This window comes from Mustela nigripes, chromosome 5 (genome assembly GCF_022355385.1).
Source record: "Mustela nigripes isolate SB6536 chromosome 5, MUSNIG.SB6536, whole genome shotgun sequence".
NCBI classification, from domain to species: Eukaryota; Metazoa; Chordata; class Mammalia; order Carnivora; family Mustelidae; genus Mustela; species Mustela nigripes.
In genome coordinates this window covers 149,649,108-149,665,378 of record NC_081561.1, presented here as the reverse complement: position 1 = coordinate 149,665,378, position 16,271 = coordinate 149,649,108, and the positions used below count along the sequence as shown (strand labels likewise).

The following is a 16,271-nucleotide window of genomic DNA, read 5'->3' as shown; positions in this document are numbered from 1 at the left end:
TAATATATTTAGTGACTGCGCGCACAAAGGCTGCTCATTGTGGCCACGTCTGAATGCCTGTGAATAGGATGGAACATATGCGGCCTGTCACCGCAGGTGCCCACATCTGTTCTTCCCCGGGCAGATGCTCACAGAAAAGGGGAGGTGGGGAGGCCAGGGAAGGGCAGCGTGCTCGAAAGCTTCGCCTCGCGCAGGGCTCCCGGGCCGCGGCCCCGGGCTGCGCCGTCCGGCGGGGACCCTCCGTGGGGAGCGCAAGGGCTGCGCCACGTTTCCGGGCGACTCCCTTTTAGAGCCTTGGGGCGCGGGGCCGAAGCCCCCGCGCGCCCCCGCCCCCACGGGCCGCGTGATTGACGGGCCGCCCCAGGGACAGGGTGACAGGTGCCGGAGACCTCCCCGGGCGGGGCGCGTCCCGGGAGAGTAAGGCCTGGGGAAAGGCCCGGCCGAAAGGCGCCCCCGACGCCTTTTCTTCCCCTCCTCATTGTCTGCCAAGTGCAGGGCCGCAGCTCCCAGGTGCGACGCCCGCGCCCGGGACCGAGCGTTCGCGCAGGTGACAGGGAGCCGCGAGCCTTCCTGGCCTGGCCGCGCTGCCCGGCGTGGGCGTCTGGGATCCCAGCGGCCGCACCCATCCCGGAGGGCACAAAGGGCGCGCCTAGGCCCCGCTGGAGACCCCCAACCCTCGGGGTCGCCGCAAGGGCCCCTCCCCGGCTGCATGGACGCGGCTGGCGTGGAACCATCCCCAAGTCGACCTGGGTCCGCGGGGTGGCCCTGCGCCTCCTCGCGCCGCACCTGCCAGTGGCTCGGGACCGGGGTGGGGGTGCGCGTCCATGCCCGCCTGGCCCTTTTGACCCCGCACAGACACTGCTTCGAACAAGCGCCCGGCCCGGCGCCGCCACCACCTCTGGGAAGCCCTCCAGCACTGCGCCAGCGTCCGCTACAGCCGCTCCCGGGCCCCGCGCCCCCCCTTCCGGCCCTGGCGCGCTCAATCGCTGCAGAGCTCCGAGGGGCCACTCGGGGCGGGCGCGCGGCGGCGGGAGCAGCTGCGCGGTCATCCGACCCGGGACAAAGGCGCGCCCGCCGGTGCTGGGCCAGGTAAACACGCGCTTTGTCATGGAGATGAGCGCGGGACAGCCCGAGCAGATGATCCGCGGGCTCGGGAAGCGGCGGCCGCGGCCCGGGGCGGGGGAGGGGAGCGGCGCGGGGGGTGGGGACCCGTCATCTGCGCCGGGGCCGCCAGCTGAGCACGCGACTCGCCCTTTCTCATGCAAATCAGCACATGCCTTTGCAACTTGCTGCAGACCTGCGGCCTCCACCCGCCGCCCCGCGCCAGCGGAGCCTGGGCGCCCCCCGTGCGCCGCACCCCGACAGCCAAACCAGACCCCCGCCAACCACGTGGGCTTGGGACAGTCCCTCCTCTCCGCGCCACGGCGGACGGCCGCACTCAAAAGAAAGGTTATCCGACACGCCGTGACCCTGCCCCACAGGGAAGGCCACCGTCCCACTCCCGGGGGCTCCAGCGGCCCGCCTGCGCTTAGAAAGGAAAGCTTTCGGAGACACTGTCAGGGCCATGGCTTCCCCCGCTGGGCTCTGTCTTCCTGTCACCCTCCTCCACCCCGCCCCACGGCAACCTGGGGCCCGTAATGGCTGTCCTGGCTGGCTGCGGGGCCAGCTCTCCTTTGGGGGGCTGCGGCCAAGGAGGTCAGAAGAGGCCACCGGATGGGGCCTCCCGGGGTTGGAGGTGTGCTCAGTCCCCAGCAACAGGGAAGCCTCCAGTGTCTAAACGGAAGCCGGCTCTGCCCCGCCCCCCCTTCTCGCTGCTGGGTGCGGATGGTGGCTTAGGTCAGAGTGTATCCTCAACCAGGGAGATCCACACCTGGCTCCCTCAAGTCTAATCTGTAGACACTGGGGTCGGTGTGCGTCCTGTGAATGTGCACGGATCTCTGGGATGCAGTCTTTGAGACAGCTTAAGAAATGAGAAGTAGATATCCAGAGTAGCTACACCATGCGGAGGGCGCCTGTAGATACCTGGAGAGCTCCCTGTAGTGAGGAGCCACCGGTCAGTTCCCCTGGGATTTTAACAGCTTTGGGATTCCCAAACTGCCCTGGGAGGTTGCGGAGTAAGTCTCAGGGACCGCAGATACAGCACAGGGGTCACAGTCAATGGTACTGTAGTAGCATTGTATGGTTAAAAAAAAAAAAAAAAAAAGATTCCCAAACTGCAACTGATGGAGAAGGGGTGGGCGATGGGAGGCACTGGTGGGGGGTGTGATACTGATTAACAAACGTGTTTTAGCCCCCACCCCCACTTCTTCAGGTAACATGGCTGTTTGATCAACACCAGATTTGCTGCTTGGAAGTTTTTTATTTAGTTGTTCAGAAGAAGGACCTTAATTCTTAGGAATAAGAGAACCTCTCTGTTGGGTATACCCCATTCAGTTGGTCTCAGAAAACAAACACCACTCTTGTCTCCAGACTTGTTTACACAGAAAACTGAACCTGCGGCCCAGTCAGCAGCCTGTTCTGGGCATTGTTTTTTGCAATGTGCCCTGACCTTCCTCCCTCCCCCCACCCCCCCCCCCCCCCCACACACATACCTTCAGAACAGAACTTTTCTTTGGGCAAAGGGGATTGAATCAGGTTTGAGTGACCACAGCACTTGGTCTCACCATGATTGAAGATGGGCATATTTAATTTTATAAAATGATGGCTGTGAGCTTTTATTCCCAAGTGGCCTAATAAAGTGGTGGGGGAAATAATCAGGGTCTCCGGTGAACAGAACTCAGCAGCAGCTGTCGTAGGTACAGTTCTGATGGGCATACAACCAGAGCGTACCTAGCACATGGGGTTTTGAAGGCTCCGAGCTACCCGTGCCTGGCAAAAATAAACCACCACCACCAGGCGGCAAATCTCTGTCCTCTCCTGCGTCTGATGGATTGGGTGCCTTCTAAGGCCTAATGAGCCTCACTTTGTACAGTAAATTTGCTGAGAAATCAAAAAGTATTTAAAAGAAAGTTTCCTGCTTTTTCCTAATGAGCAAGGTAGGATTTATGGTGTGCAGGGAGGGGCTCTGGCTGCCAGGGCCCATGTGGAGGCCGGCCTTCTACCGCACCCAGCTCGAGCGCCTCCTGTATTTAGGGGTTCAGAGTGCTTCTTTGCAGGAGTATAGAGACATGCAGTTAGGGAGTGAAAAAACGCCATTTGGTTCGGAGCAGATGGCTGGCTAGGGGGCTGATGGCGTCTAAAGGCGTGTCATCCCCCTTCAGCCTGAATCCCTAAGGGCTCCCCTTGTCTTCCCAATCAATGAAAATTAAAGTGCAAAGAAAGGATGAATAGTCGGACCTCGAGTCTCTCCTTTGTTCATCTCAGCTACTGGTGTGCAGGAGTTAAACTACAACAGGCCCCTACAGAAACCCAGAAGTTAAACAGTCTCCCGTCAGCTCAGCTTTGAAAGGGAGAGGGGGAGAGGGACCAGCGTGAGGTGGGGAAGAGGGAGAGAGGGAGAGGGAGAGAGAGAGAAGGAGAAGGGTGACGGGGAGGAGGAAAGTAGAGGGAAGAACAGGAGGAGGAGGAAGGAGAAGAAAAGGGCTTTCTGCTTGATTTCCCCAATACAGAATCGCGTGGCATAAATTAAGTTGGAAAAGAATGAGCGCTTTGGGAAGGGTTCTGATGGATTTTACGATGCCTTTCAGTTCCGCTTTGCCGCTGTAATCGAGAAATCTGTGCCACGTCAGTTGAACAAATACTTGATACTGAGGGGGGTTTGTTAAAGATTTGGGGCAAGTCTTTTCCCCCAAGGTTTAAGCCCTCGCGCGTGGAACTTTTTATTTCCAGTTTTCTAAACAGGCATTCACATGAGACTGTTTCCCACTTCCATTTTCTAATTAAAAGGTTCCTGAAATTTCATTTCTTACTGAAATCTACTCTTGGTCTCAGAGGCACAGAGGATTTACAGCTCACATTCCTTTCTTCTTTTGTGGCTCCCCTGCTCCAGGAACCCTCTCACCTCCCCCCTTTTCTCTCCCCCCCTCTCTCTCTCTCTCTCTCTCTCTCTCTCTCTCACACACACACACACACACACACGTCAGCTTCTGTGCTGTAGAGAGCAAAGTTCTCAGAAATTGGCTTTCAGAGGAAACATGGACATAGCGGGAAAAGGATGCTGACACTAGGTGGCAAGACTAAATTAGGATTCATGCTGACCCAGCCCGGTGGGGAGGTAGCACATCCGTGCAAAGTCCGCAAAGGGTGACCAAACTGGGGTTGCTACCATCCTGGGGTGGGGGGCAGTACCTTTGAAGTGTCCATTTGTTCTGAACCAGACAGTAGGGGTTCTGCTGGAGTCCGAGCCTGCCTTTCTCACCTCACCCTGCACATGACTTCCGACTAATTCTTTGCTTCTCTATGATGACGCAGCGGTGGAAAACCTGAAGTGTACAGACCTGTCAATCCAGAAACTACAGGTGTTTGTGAACGGAGGAATCAAGGGTCTTGTTGCCTAACAGCCAGAGGGACGGTCATAGGTTACTTCACCAAGCGATTCTGAGATTGCCCTTTACAGGGTTTTACTCGGTATTTCCCCTCTCCCTGTGCAGGGCACGATGCTGTGTGATCTCCACACCTGCTGCAATGAAAATCCCATTTTGCTGGGACAGTGCCAGGTCCCACCCATAAGGGGGCTATAGCACACCGGGGACGAGGCCATTGTGCCCAGGCACCCTGGGGCTGTGCCACCAGCGGAGTGACATTTACTCCAACAGTCACACCTTCCATCCTAATGAAGCTGCCCTAGGTGGTGCTGGGGGAGGCGGAGGAGGAGCAGACAGGGTTGGGAAAGAGACCTCGAAGTGTGCCCAGCATAAAGCTGGATGCCGGACTAGGAGTCTATGCCCCACCTTATTCTGCATTGAGCCCCAAAGCATGAGAGCAATTTAGATAATTCATTGTGTGATACGTGTGTTCTCGGCCCTCCCAATAAACTCATTTCCCTTAAAAAAAATGAAAACAAAAGTTCTAGTGTCTGAGGGACGTGTAAAAACCTAATAAGGTGATGGCTGTGTAAAGATTTCGGGTCGGGGGGGCTGGGCTGGAGGGTCTTTAGAACATGTGCGGGACAGTGTTGCAGAGGCCGCGGCGCGCGCGGAGGGGAGCTCTTTCTCTCGGCATTGTGCGGGGAGCAGGTGCGGTCTGCATTACCATACAGCTGAGCGCACAAAGAACCACTGATTCAGCCTTGCACAATAACAGAGTGCCTTAATGACAGCCACGCGAACGACACACACCAAACTCACTTTTTACCAAGCGGAGGGAGGCCGAGGGGGGAATACCCAGGAGAGAGGGGCTGGACACCCAGGAAAGGTGGTGGTGGCCGAGAATCGCTCCGGGAAGGACATGTGTGTGCGCGCGCGCCCGTGCGCGCGCGCGCGCGTGTGTACGCGGGGTCGGGTGGGGGGACTAGTTGGGATCTCCCCGGCGGCCGGGGGTGGGGACGAATCGCTCCCCAGACCCCGCCCCCACCAGCGGCCTCGGACCGCTGCAGGGACACTGTGGGCGCGCGGACTCCGGGGTCCCCGGGGGCGCCGCGCGCGCCCCCAGCCCTGCCCTGCATGCGGGCTTTGCGCTCCCGGACGCAGAGCCGCCGTCCTCGGCCTGTGGCTGGTCGGTGTCGGACCTTCCCAAACTTCCCCAAACTGCCGCTGCGCTCGCCGCCCTCTGCCCTTTTCTCCTCGCGCCCGCCCCCCTCCTACCGCCCCCCCGGCCCCCCCCCCCCCCCCCCCCCCGCCCGCCTCCCCCGCCAGGCTCCTCCGGAGGAAGGGGCTGCCCTGGAGAAGGAGCGGCCCCGGGGCCCCAGACCCCGGGACACGGCCGGCGCGGGGAGACGGAGGGCGGACGCCGCGGCGGCCCCGAGTTTCCCAGGCCGCGTCCGGCCGCTCCAGGCCGGCTGCACTCGGCGGGGCTGGAGGCGCCGCGCCGCCCCCGCGCGTCCCCGCGCGTCCCCGCGCGTCCCCGCGTGTCCCCGCGGGCCTCCGCGGGCCTGTGGCCGGCGGGAGAGCCAAGGGGCCGGAGCCGCGGCCCCCGCCTCGGGAGCGGAGAGGACTCTCGCGGCGAACATTTTGCAGGAATGTAAATGAGCGCGTTTTGTGTGGTGCGGAGGAAGGCGGGGGGCTGGGGGCGGGGGCAGAGGAGGGCCGGGGGCGGGGAGGTGTGGGGGCGGGGAGGAGGTTGCACATTTTACAGCTCACTGACCATTTGGCGATCCATTGAGAGGAGGGTTTGGAAAAGTGGCTCCTTTGTGACAGCTCTCGCCAGATTGGGGGGCTGCTTATTTGCATCTCATTAGCCATGCGGGCGGCCGGCGGGATATAAGGGCAGCCGGCGCCGGCGAGCGCAGACCTCGGCGCGCACCCGCGGAGAGCGGCCGGCCCGGGCGCGCAGAGGACGCGTCGCCGTGGCGCAGCGCCTCCGCCCGCCACCCGCCACCCGCCGCCCCGCGCTCAGACCCCGCGCTGTTGACGTGGATGGCACCGGCTGGGTTCTTCGGGAAGACGCGTGTCTCCGCGGGGGCGCAGGGGACACGAGTTCAGGGCGCTCCGGGAACGGCCGCCGCCGCCGCCGAGTGACACGGGCCCGAACCGCGGGGCGCGCCGCGCACCCCCGCCGCCGCCGCCGGGCGTCCCTGCGCGCGCTCCGCTGGGGCCCCGGGATTATCGCCTCGCGCGTGGGATTTCCCGACCGCGGCTTTCCCATCGGACTCGGAGCAAGCCTCGGCGCTCTCTGGGAATTAAGCCGAATCTCCGGACGCCCTCTCTCTCCCTCTTTTCCCTTCCTTCAAAGAAGCTTGAGACAAAACCAGGAAGCGCAGGACCCTCGCCCACTCGCGCGTCCGAGGGACGAGGAGGAAAACCGAAAGTTGCGGCCGCACGAGCCGCCTCCCCGAGCTCCTTCTCGTGCATCCCGAGCCGCCGTCGCCCCCGAAGGGCGGATCCGCGGAACCGCGGCCTGGGAAGGGACCGAGCTCCCGAAGAAAGAAGTCCGGGTCACCCCAGCCTGGGGCCGAGCGGCGGCGCTTTCCTGCCCGCGCCGCTCCGGGCACGGCCACCCCCGCGCACTCCCTGCGGCTTCGGGACGGGAACGGGGGGCGGGGGGCGCGGCCGGCCGAGCGAGTCCGGCGCGGCACCATGGGCCGCCGGTGCGCCCTCGCCCTCGCCGTGCTGTCAGCCCTGCTGTGCCAGGTGAGTCGTGAGCTCGGGGTCCGCGCGGCCCGGCGGCAGGTGGGTCGTCCGCGGGGGAGGGGGGGGACCCCGGCGGGGACCCGGGACGCAGGCCGCGCGCGGACGGAGCGGCGGAGCGCGGGGCCGGCGCCGCCCGCGGTCAGCCCGCTCCGCGCGCCCTCACGCCCGCGCCCGTCCCCGCAGGTCTGCAGCTCCGGGGTGTTCGAGCTGAAGCTGCAGGAGTTCGTCAACAAGAAGGGGCTGCTGGGAAACCGCAACTGCTGCCGCGGGGGCGCGGGGCCGCCGCCGTGCGCCTGCAGGACCTTCTTCCGCGTGTGCCTCAAGCACTACCAGGCCAGCGTGTCCCCCGAGCCGCCCTGCACCTACGGCAGCGCGGTCACGCCGGTGCTGGGCGTCGACTCCTTCAGCCTGCCCGACGGCGCCGGCGCCGACCCCGCCTTCAGCAACCCCATCCGCTTCCCCTTCGGCTTCACCTGGCCGGTGAGCCGCGGCCCGGGGCGAGAGGGGGCGCGGGAGGGGCGTGCGGGGCGGCGGCGGCGAGGGCCGGCCCGGAGCCTCGCCCGCGCGCCCGGAGTGCCCGCCAGGCGGCCGGGGAGTGACAGCCGGGGTGCGGGGGGCGCGGGGCCGGGGCCGGGGTCTGGCCCGGGTACGGAGCCCCAGTCCGTGAGCGCCTTCCCGCGGGCGAGCGCTCGGTGTCTTGAGCCGAGACCGGTTGGGTGTCGAGCTACCCTGGTAGCCTGACAGCGCTTGGCCCTCTCTGTGCAGCCCCCCACCCCCGACGGATGACAGCCCCCTCCAGCCTTGTGCTCCTGCGGGGCTTTTTTCTTTCCTTTCTTTCTTTTTTTTTTTTTTTTAAACGTGATATCCTGTACTAACAGGCTGAAACAACACGTCAGGAAACCACTCTTTAAAAAGTTCTCCCATTTCCTTAAGGAAAGTGAAAACAGACAAGAGCTGTGCAGCACCCCCACCCCCACCCCCACCCCCATGGATCTGCTAGGGAGACCCTTAGTGGCTGGGTTGTCTCCAGTGCCTGGGTTTGGGCTTTGTTTTCTAACATTTCTGCTTTAGCTCAGGTCTCCTCCCCCTTTCCTCCAGGGCACCTTTTCCCTGATCATTGAAGCTCTCCACACAGATTCTCCTGATGACCTCACAACAGGTAAAAACAAGCCCCAGACCCCAAAACTGAGTGAACTGCTTCCCCAGCTGGTGTGTATTTGATTCCATGTCCCCGCCAGAAACAAGCTCCTGTAGACCCTCATTCTGCAAGTTCCTGCCAGCGGTTCAGGACGGAGGACCTCTGGCCCCTTCTCCTTCATGACAGTCCCAGCTCCCCCAGGGCCCCAAGCCCCTGGGCTCTCAGTCAGAACCAATGGCGTCATCCTCTCCCTACAGAAAACCCAGAAAGACTCATCAGCCGCCTGGCCACACAGAGGCACCTGACGGTGGGCGAGGAGTGGTCTCAGGACCTGCACAGCAGCGGCCGAACAGACCTCAAGTACTCCTACCGCTTCGTGTGTGACGAACATTACTACGGGGAGGGCTGCTCTGTCTTCTGTCGACCCCGAGATGATGCTTTTGGCCACTTCACCTGTGGAGAGAGAGGAGAAAAAGTCTGCAACCCTGGCTGGAAAGGCCAGTATTGCACCGAACGTGAGTTCTGCTTCCCTCCCTTGGTCCACCTCCAGGCCCGCTCCCAGGGAGCAGGGGGATGTTCTGTGAGCAGGGGGGGGGGGGGTCCCAGGATTTCAGCAATGGAGGAAAGCTCTGGTGGGGACACGGAGGCCAGAGAGCTGGAGAAACTTGCGAAGACCTCACAGCTAGCCAGTGGCAGGGCTGGGGTCAGCCCAGACATTTTCACTTCCGCTATGGGAAGCTGCCTTTCTTAATCAGGGAGGATTTTGGAGCCGGGGCCAGGGGTCAGGAAGTAAGCCCAAGGGAGAGGGAGGGGAGGAAGGAAGGGAGGACCGGAGAGGAGAGCTTGTGCGCGTGGGCGGGCTCCCCCGGTCTGTAGGCGGGCTCCCCCGGTCTGTAGGCGGGCTCCCCCGGTTCTGTAGGCGGGCTCCCCCCGTTCTCGTTCTCGCTGTCACAGCGCTTGCTTCTCTCCAGAGCGGGTGTGCAGGGCCTCTTCGCAGAGTGAGTGCGTTTGCAGACGTTCCGTGTGACCCCCACACACGTCGCTCGTGACGTTTTCACTGGTGGGGTCTGTGGACAAGAGAGAATGTGTGTGGAGGCCTGGGTCTGCGGGTGCTGGGTGGGGAGGAGCCCACCTGCCAGTGCTGGGCCCTGCGCCCACCGGCTTGTGTGCTGCTGGCACAGCCCCCTGCCTGGCAAAGAAATACCTTCACAGACATGAGTGGGCCGCGCCTGCCCCGCTGCCCGGCATTCTCCAGGCAGTCAGGGGCTGCCCCAGTGCAGGAAGCCAGGCCTTGGAGGGCAGGAGGCTTGTGCAGGCCCCGGGCCCAGTTCAGCTTGGAGGTCTCTCTCCAGCCTGTGGAGGCGTCATATACCCCGGTGTCAGCCTCCTCTCCCGTCAGGGGTGCAGGAGGCTCTGGAGGTCCCCAGAAAGCCATGGGGCTTTTCCTTGTCCTCCCGTAGCCGGTGACCCTCCAGCCCTCCTTGGTAGGCCCAGAACCCCTTGCCTGGGAGGTGCGGTTCCCGGTTTTGATCACTGCCTGGGTAGGTCTTCACAGCCTCCGAGGCCTAGTTTTGACTGCCCCGGGCTGGAGCCGGCAGTGTTGTCTTCCACGCTCGCAGGGCAGCTTGTGGACACATTTCGTAAGCTGGTGAAGGCGGCCTGCTCAGCCTCAGCGCCCACCCCGCGGGGACCTCCTGCCTGCTCCCTCCCTCTTCTTCAGGGCGGGGTAGCCGAAACTTAAACTTTTTTCTTCTTATTCAAACACTGGAGTCTCTCCCCGCCCCCAGCTAGCGCGTGCCATCGATTAGATCTCTCTGGGGATAGGCGGCAGGAACTCACACCGGTTCCCATTGGTGGGAAGGGCGTGCACGGGCACGCGCGTTCGTATGTGTGTGTCTGTGCGGCGGGTGCGCGCGCACTTGCGTGTGTGTGTGTGTGTGTGTGTGTGTGTGCGCGGGGGGGGGGGGCGAGGGGCGGGGGAAGCAGTATTGTTGCGCGGGCAGCTGCTGGGGAGCAGAGACAATAGAGCAGCTGTCCTGCCCTGGTGCTCTGCACACCAGCTGTCCACCCTTATCTACACACACACTTTCTGGGTATTACGAGGTGGAGCTTTGTGCAGAGAATTGGGAAGTGGGGGAGGAGGAGGGGGAAGGACTTCTGACCCTCTCAGAAGAAAAGGGGATGGGGTGGGGGTGGGGGCTTCCGTGCCCTTTTGTCCTGGAGCCACTGCGTTAAGAAGAATGCTGGCCCTGGGGCTGAGCGAGTCCTGGGTTACTGGGCAGGACCTGCAGTCCCCCACAGATGGGAGGAGCTCAGCTGGGGTCGCCAGTGGAGCGGGACAAGTTTGGTGTCCCCCGTGTGGAGTGGCAGCCCCCGTGATGCTGGGGGGCACTTGGGGTGGGGCTTGACCCTGTGTGTTCTCTTTGCCTGTAGCGATCTGCTTGCCGGGATGTGACGAGCAGCATGGATTTTGTGACAGGCCGGGGGAGTGCAAGTAAGTCTGCAAAAGTGCTTTTTCCCTTTCCTGGTTACCCTTTACACCTAGTGTATTTGTAAAGTAGCACTAGGTGTTCATTTGAAAAACTCTGGTAGGATCAGCTGACTGTTATACTGGTGTTTCTCCTTAGTAAGTGTGTAGAACGTGTAGGGTCGTGGTTGTCAGTCCCCTAAGTGCCTCAGTGGGTATAGGAACTTACAGATTCCTTGGCAAGGAATTGACATAGAAAATGGGTCTACGTTAGGGAATCTCAAACATTTTGGCATATTAGGACCACCTGGGGAGTCTGTAAAAACACGGTGCCAGTGGCCCTCATGCCCCGAAGTCAGACCCTTTGAGGCTTTGGTATGTTGGAAAGCTCCCAGGGAGACACCAGTGTTCTGCCTTGTTTGTGAGCCGGTGGGGTTGGTGCTGCTGCAAGACCGTGTCTCGCAACTCGGTGGTGTGTGTCCGGGAGCCCGGGGACGCCCGTGCCCGCCTGACTGTGCTGCTCTCGTCCTAGGTGCAGAGTAGGCTGGCAGGGCCGGTACTGTGACCAGTGCATTCGGTACCCGGGCTGTCTCCACGGCACCTGCCAGCAGCCATGGCAGTGTAACTGCCAAGAGGGCTGGGGCGGCCTCTTCTGCAACCAGGGTGAGCCCCCTCCCCACACAGCAGCCCCGGGCTTCCCGGCCTTACTGAGGACGCCAAGTGTAGCCCCCACCTCCCGTCTTTTCCCCTCGCAGACCTGAACTACTGCACGCACCACAAGCCCTGCAGGAACGGGGCCACGTGCACCAACACGGGCCAGGGGAGCTACACCTGCTCTTGTCGGCCGGGTTACTCGGGAGCCGACTGTGAGGCTGAGGTCGACGAGTGCAGCCCCAGCCCTTGCAGGAACGGAGGCAGCTGCACGGTGAGTCCGGCCGCGGGCAGGACGGACTGGGCCTGGGTTAGCTCCGCACGGCGTGGGTCTTTCGGAGCTGGGTTAGCTCCGCACGGCGTGGGTCTTTCGGAGCTGGGTGTGAGCTCTGTCTCTTCTCCACGACGCAGGATCTTGAGAACAGCTACACTTGCACCTGCCCGCCTGGCTTCTACGGCCGAATCTGCGAGCTAAGTGCCATGGCGTGTGCCGACGGCCCCTGCTTCAACGGGGGACGGTGCTCGGACAACCCTGAGGGAGGCTACACCTGTCGCTGCCCTGGGGGCTTCTCCGGCTTTAACTGTGAGAAGAAGGTGGATTCCTGCAGCTCTTCACCCTGCTCTAATGGTAGGAGGGCAGCCCTGTCCGCTCGGAGACTTTGGCCAGTGCTCAACACTGATAAGAACGCATTAGAAAGCACATGCATTTCATTTCAACCCAAGCATGGCATTTTGCTACCCCGGTTTATGGAGCCTTTCAACTAAACAGTCAGAAACTCTTCACAGAGCTTGTACCCGTGAGTCTGGAAATGCTCAGGGAGTAAGGAGGGCGGGCAGGAGTGTGGACTCTCACGTGCCGTGGGGAGAGCCCGTGGCGAGAGGTGAGAAGGCTGCCCAAGGCCACGCGGCACCTCAGGGGCCCGGGTCCGGGCTGTGACGCAGTGCCCTGAGCTCCGATGGCCACCCAGCCTCTCTGTCTCTGGAGGGAAGCCCGGCTCGGCTCTGTCACCCACACGTCGCCGTCTGGTGTGTCTGTGTGTGCGGAAGTGTGGTCTGCCGGCCCCCCCCCCCCCCCCCCCCGCTGCTGCGCCAGTGGGTAGAGGAGCGAAGCAGCCCCGATGGGCCCCGACGGGCCCCGGTAACTGACGGAGAAGAATCGCGGTTCCCTTCCTTCCACCTGCTGTCCGGAAGGCCTGGCCATCCTGTGGGGCCAAGCTTTGCCTCCTGTCGGTTTCTATCCGAGGAAGCTCCAGAAATACTGGAGGCTTTACCGTGAGAGGCAGACTAGCCGGAGGGTTAGCGATCCGGCTCGGGCCGGACAGAGGTCTCTCCCCTCCTTCCTTTCTTCCTTTTCCGTTCTGTTTCCGACCGCGCTCTTCTCACTAACTGCGGAGCCAAGGGCAAGCACACGGCCTCACTCAGGCTCTGCCACCTGGGCCCCTTGTGGGCTGTTGTGAAGGTGAGCGTGTGTTGTGCACGGCGCCTGCCGAAACACGACCGCTCCAGACACACGAGCTGTCCAACTCTCAGTATACCGAGCTAGACCAGACTGCTGCCCTGGGGCTTGTGTCCCAAGTAGCCAGCAGCTGGTTCGGGCTGCGGGCTGGCTGTGTGTGCGTGGGGGTGTAGCGTGGGGGTGTAGCGCAGGGGTGGACACCGTGTGTCCTGTGTTCCAGGTGCACAGTGCGTGGACCTCGGGGACGCCTACCTGTGCCGCTGCCAGCCCGGCTTCTCCGGGAGGCACTGCGAAGACAACGTGGACGATTGTGCCTCCTCCCCGTGTGCCAATGGGGGCAGCTGCCACGATGGCCCGAATGAGTACTCGTGCACCTGTCCACCCGGTTACACAGGCAGGAACTGCAGTGTCCCCGTCAGCAGGTGTGAGCACGCACCCTGCCACAACGGGGCCACCTGCCACGAGCGGGACCGGCGCTACCTGTGCGAGTGTGCCCGGGGCTACGGGGGCCCCAACTGCCAGTTCCTGCTGCCGGAGCCTGCGCCCGGCCCTGTGCTGGTGGATCTCACTGAGAAGTATGTGGAGGGCCAGGCCGTGCCCTTCCCCTGGGTGGCTGTGGGCGCCGGCGTGGTGCTGGTGCTGGTGCTGCTGCTGGGCTGTGCCGCCATGGTGGTCTGCGTGCGGCTGCGGCTGCACAAGGCCCGGCCCGCTGCGGAGACAGAGACCATGAACAACCTGGCCAGCCGCCAGCGGGAGAAGGACGTTGCCGTCAGCGTCATTGGGGCCACGCAGATCAAAAACACCAACAAGAAGGTCGACTTCCACGGGGACCATGGGGCTGAGAAGAACGGCCTCAAGGCCCGCTACGCCGCTGTGGGTTATAACCTGGTGCAGGACCTCAAGGGGGACACCACCGCCGCCGCCAGGGACCCTCACAGCACGCGGGACGGCAAGTGCCAGCCTCAGGGCCCCGCAGCGGAGGAGAAGAGCAGCCCGACAGTCAGGGGGTGCGTGCGGTGGGCCGGGCGGGGACGCGCGGGAGGGCCGGGCTGCGAGGGGGCCCCACACTCGGGCGCTGCGGGCGGGCGGGTCCGCCAGCTTCCCTTTGCCCGGCGCTGGTCGTTTCCGGAACAATTTCCACTGCTCATTGCGATGCTCTTCCCCCTTCAGCGGAGACGCGTCTGAAAGACAGAGGCCGGACTCCGTGTACCCCGCTGCGAGAGACACAAAGTACCAGTCGGTGTACGTCATCTCGGAGGAGAAAGACGAGTGTGTCGTAGCGACTGAGGTCAGTGTGCGGTGCGAGGCACAGCAGCGCCCCGGGCCGGCCTCAGGACGGAAGCGGGTGGAGGGGTCAGAGGATAGTGACCTCTCTCTGGAACTAACCTCCCATTCTGTCTTGTGGGCCCCTCTAGGTGTAAAATGGAAGTGATATGGCAAAATTCCCGATTCTCTTAAAAATAAATAAAATTCCAAGGATATATGCCCCAGTGGATGCTGCTTGAAAGAGGAAAGGGAGACCCACGGACTGCTGCTGATCCGGACGGAGCCGGTTCTCTCCCGGAGGTCGGCCGGCACGCCGCCCGGGCTGCCGCTCCGCAGCGTCCGAGGGGGCCTGTTGCACTGCCTTTTCGGGTGTTTCCATTGCACTATGGACGGTTGCTTTTAAAAGATATATATTTAAGTGAACGGACTGACTTGCTGCGTAGCAAGCGTGAGCCGCCTGAGGCGTGTGTCTCGGACCCTTACGAGCCGGTCTGTTCTTGAGTTCGAAACGCGAACACTGCCTTCATCATCGTTTTTGATACTAAAAGGTGTTTTTTCTAGGTGGAAAAAATGTGTGTTATTTTTTGGACTTGTAAAAATATTTTTCATGATATCTGTAAAGCTTGAGTATTTTGTGATGTTCATTTTTTATAATTTAAATTTTTGGTAAATATGTACAAAGGCACTTCGGTTCTATATATTTTTTGTATATAAATGTATTTATGGGATATTGTGCAGATGTTATTGGAGGTTTTTACTGTTTTGTTAATGAAGAAAATCCTTTTTAAGATATTTTTCCAAAATAAATATTATGAATGACGTCGAGAGGTGTGTTTCCTCAGCGCTCCTGGATCAGACCGGCGCTCACTCCCCAGCCCCAGAAATGGCTTCCGACTCTCTCTTTGAAACATCTCTGCTTGGCTGCGCTGGGCTGATGGAAAGCAGTTTTGCTCACTCCTCTGCCCAGCTCTCAGAACCATCCACGGTCACCATCAGGGAAGCCCCAGGAGAGGCCCAGTGTGGCCCCTGAACTCCCTGGGAGTGTCACGGCACACGCATTTGATGGGTGCCAAGAACCCTCAGAGCTGGTCACTTACTTTCGGAGCCTTCTTTCTCTACGGGACTGGAACAGAGCCTCATTTGGGATCAAATACCCACGAGAATTTTGTGTATTGCCATGGAAAAGGCTCTTTGTTTCAGAATAATACTTCTTCATCCATTGGTTTATGGGTTACACCCAGTCAATTCAAAAGAGTTAGTTGCCTTCTAACCCAGCAGCTGTGGGGGGACAGCGAGCAGTAAGATACTGAGTACCCGAGGCCCGCCCGGGGTGATCCCTCCTCCTGGGGCTATTCCGGGAGCCGGTGGTGTTCCTGCCTCTCATGGCTGAGGGGGCTGAGGGCTGTGGACCTGCGGGCCCTGCTCAGGCTTGTGTGCGGCAGGGCCTATGTTTGTCGCTGGGAAGTCTGGCTTCAGACCGCAGTTCATTCACTCATTATTCATGGTCACAAACTCCGCTTCTTATTGTGAGCCAGTCTCCGAGACTTAATGAACCCCCTCACTGGTGTGGTTTGGTGGTTCCAAAGGGTCAGGGCCCACTCTCAGCTCCCTAAGATGACAAGTCCGTGTTGGGACAGGTGGCTTATTTCCGGGGTCAGAGGGGAGCGGGCAGAGCAACAGAACTTCCTGGCCTAAGGAAAGGGAGTACATGGCGGCCCACTGTTGCCTCCGTCCAGCGATGGCGATAAGCCTCCCACCCCCGGAGCTTACAGGACAGTTGGAAATGTGGTGTCTTGTGGGAGGGAGGCAGGTGCACGCGGTAACCCCCCACACGTCACGCTCATGTGCACAGGTGAGGGGGGCCCACGAAACGGCACACGCGGAGCCTTGGGACACCCCCACAGGGGCTTCCAGATCCAACCCCATCTACCCTGAACCCTCGGGCCCCTGGGGCCTGCTATTTTGGAAGAACCACCGACGGACAAGGGCTCCAGCAGAGGGATTTCTCCGTGGAAGGAAGTCAGTGGGGCGGCCAGAGGGTGAGCGGGGCAGAGTCAGGCCTCTGAC

The 16,271-nt window shown here is 61.5% G+C and overlaps 1 protein-coding gene across 2 annotated transcripts; it reads left to right on the top strand.

Moving 5' to 3' along the window:
* The first annotated feature begins 6,231 nt into the window (after nt 1-6,231).
* On the top strand, nt 6,232-15,029 carry DLL1 (delta like canonical Notch ligand 1). 2 transcript variants are annotated; one of them, XM_059401471.1, is made up of 11 exons: nt 6,232-7,226; nt 7,410-7,706; nt 8,325-8,385; nt 8,622-8,879; nt 10,798-10,858; nt 11,364-11,494; nt 11,587-11,756; nt 11,894-12,110; nt 13,159-13,887; nt 14,109-14,226; nt 14,354-15,029. In XM_059401471.1, exons 1-10 carry the CDS (start codon nt 7,173-7,175, stop codon nt 14,216-14,218), a joined length of 2,088 nt encoding a protein of 695 aa, XP_059257454.1. In that variant the 5' UTR covers nt 6,232-7,172; the 3' UTR covers nt 14,219-14,226; nt 14,354-15,029. The 2 variants fall into 2 exon arrangements, with proteins under 2 accessions (XP_059257454.1, XP_059257453.1); XM_059401470.1 differs by having other exon boundaries at nt 6,234-7,226; nt 13,159-13,945.
* The last annotated feature ends 1,242 nt before the right edge of the window (nt 15,030-16,271 follow it).

What these genes read in the sequence shown, in the direction of transcription:
- DLL1 (XM_059401470.1), top strand. Translation starts at nt 7,173, where the DNA reads ATGGGCCGCCGGTGCGCCCTCGCCCTCGCCGTGCTGTCAGCCCTGCTG. An exon ending in TGTCAGCCCTGCTGTGCCAG is followed by an intron (nt 7,227 to 7,409) that starts GTGAGTCGTGAG and finishes CCGTCCCCGCAG; the next exon opens with GTCTGCAGCTCCGGGGTGTT. An exon ending in TCCTGATGACCTCACAACAG is followed by an intron (nt 8,386 to 8,621) that starts GTAAAAACAAGC and finishes CTCTCCCTACAG; the next exon opens with AAAACCCAGAAAGACTCATC.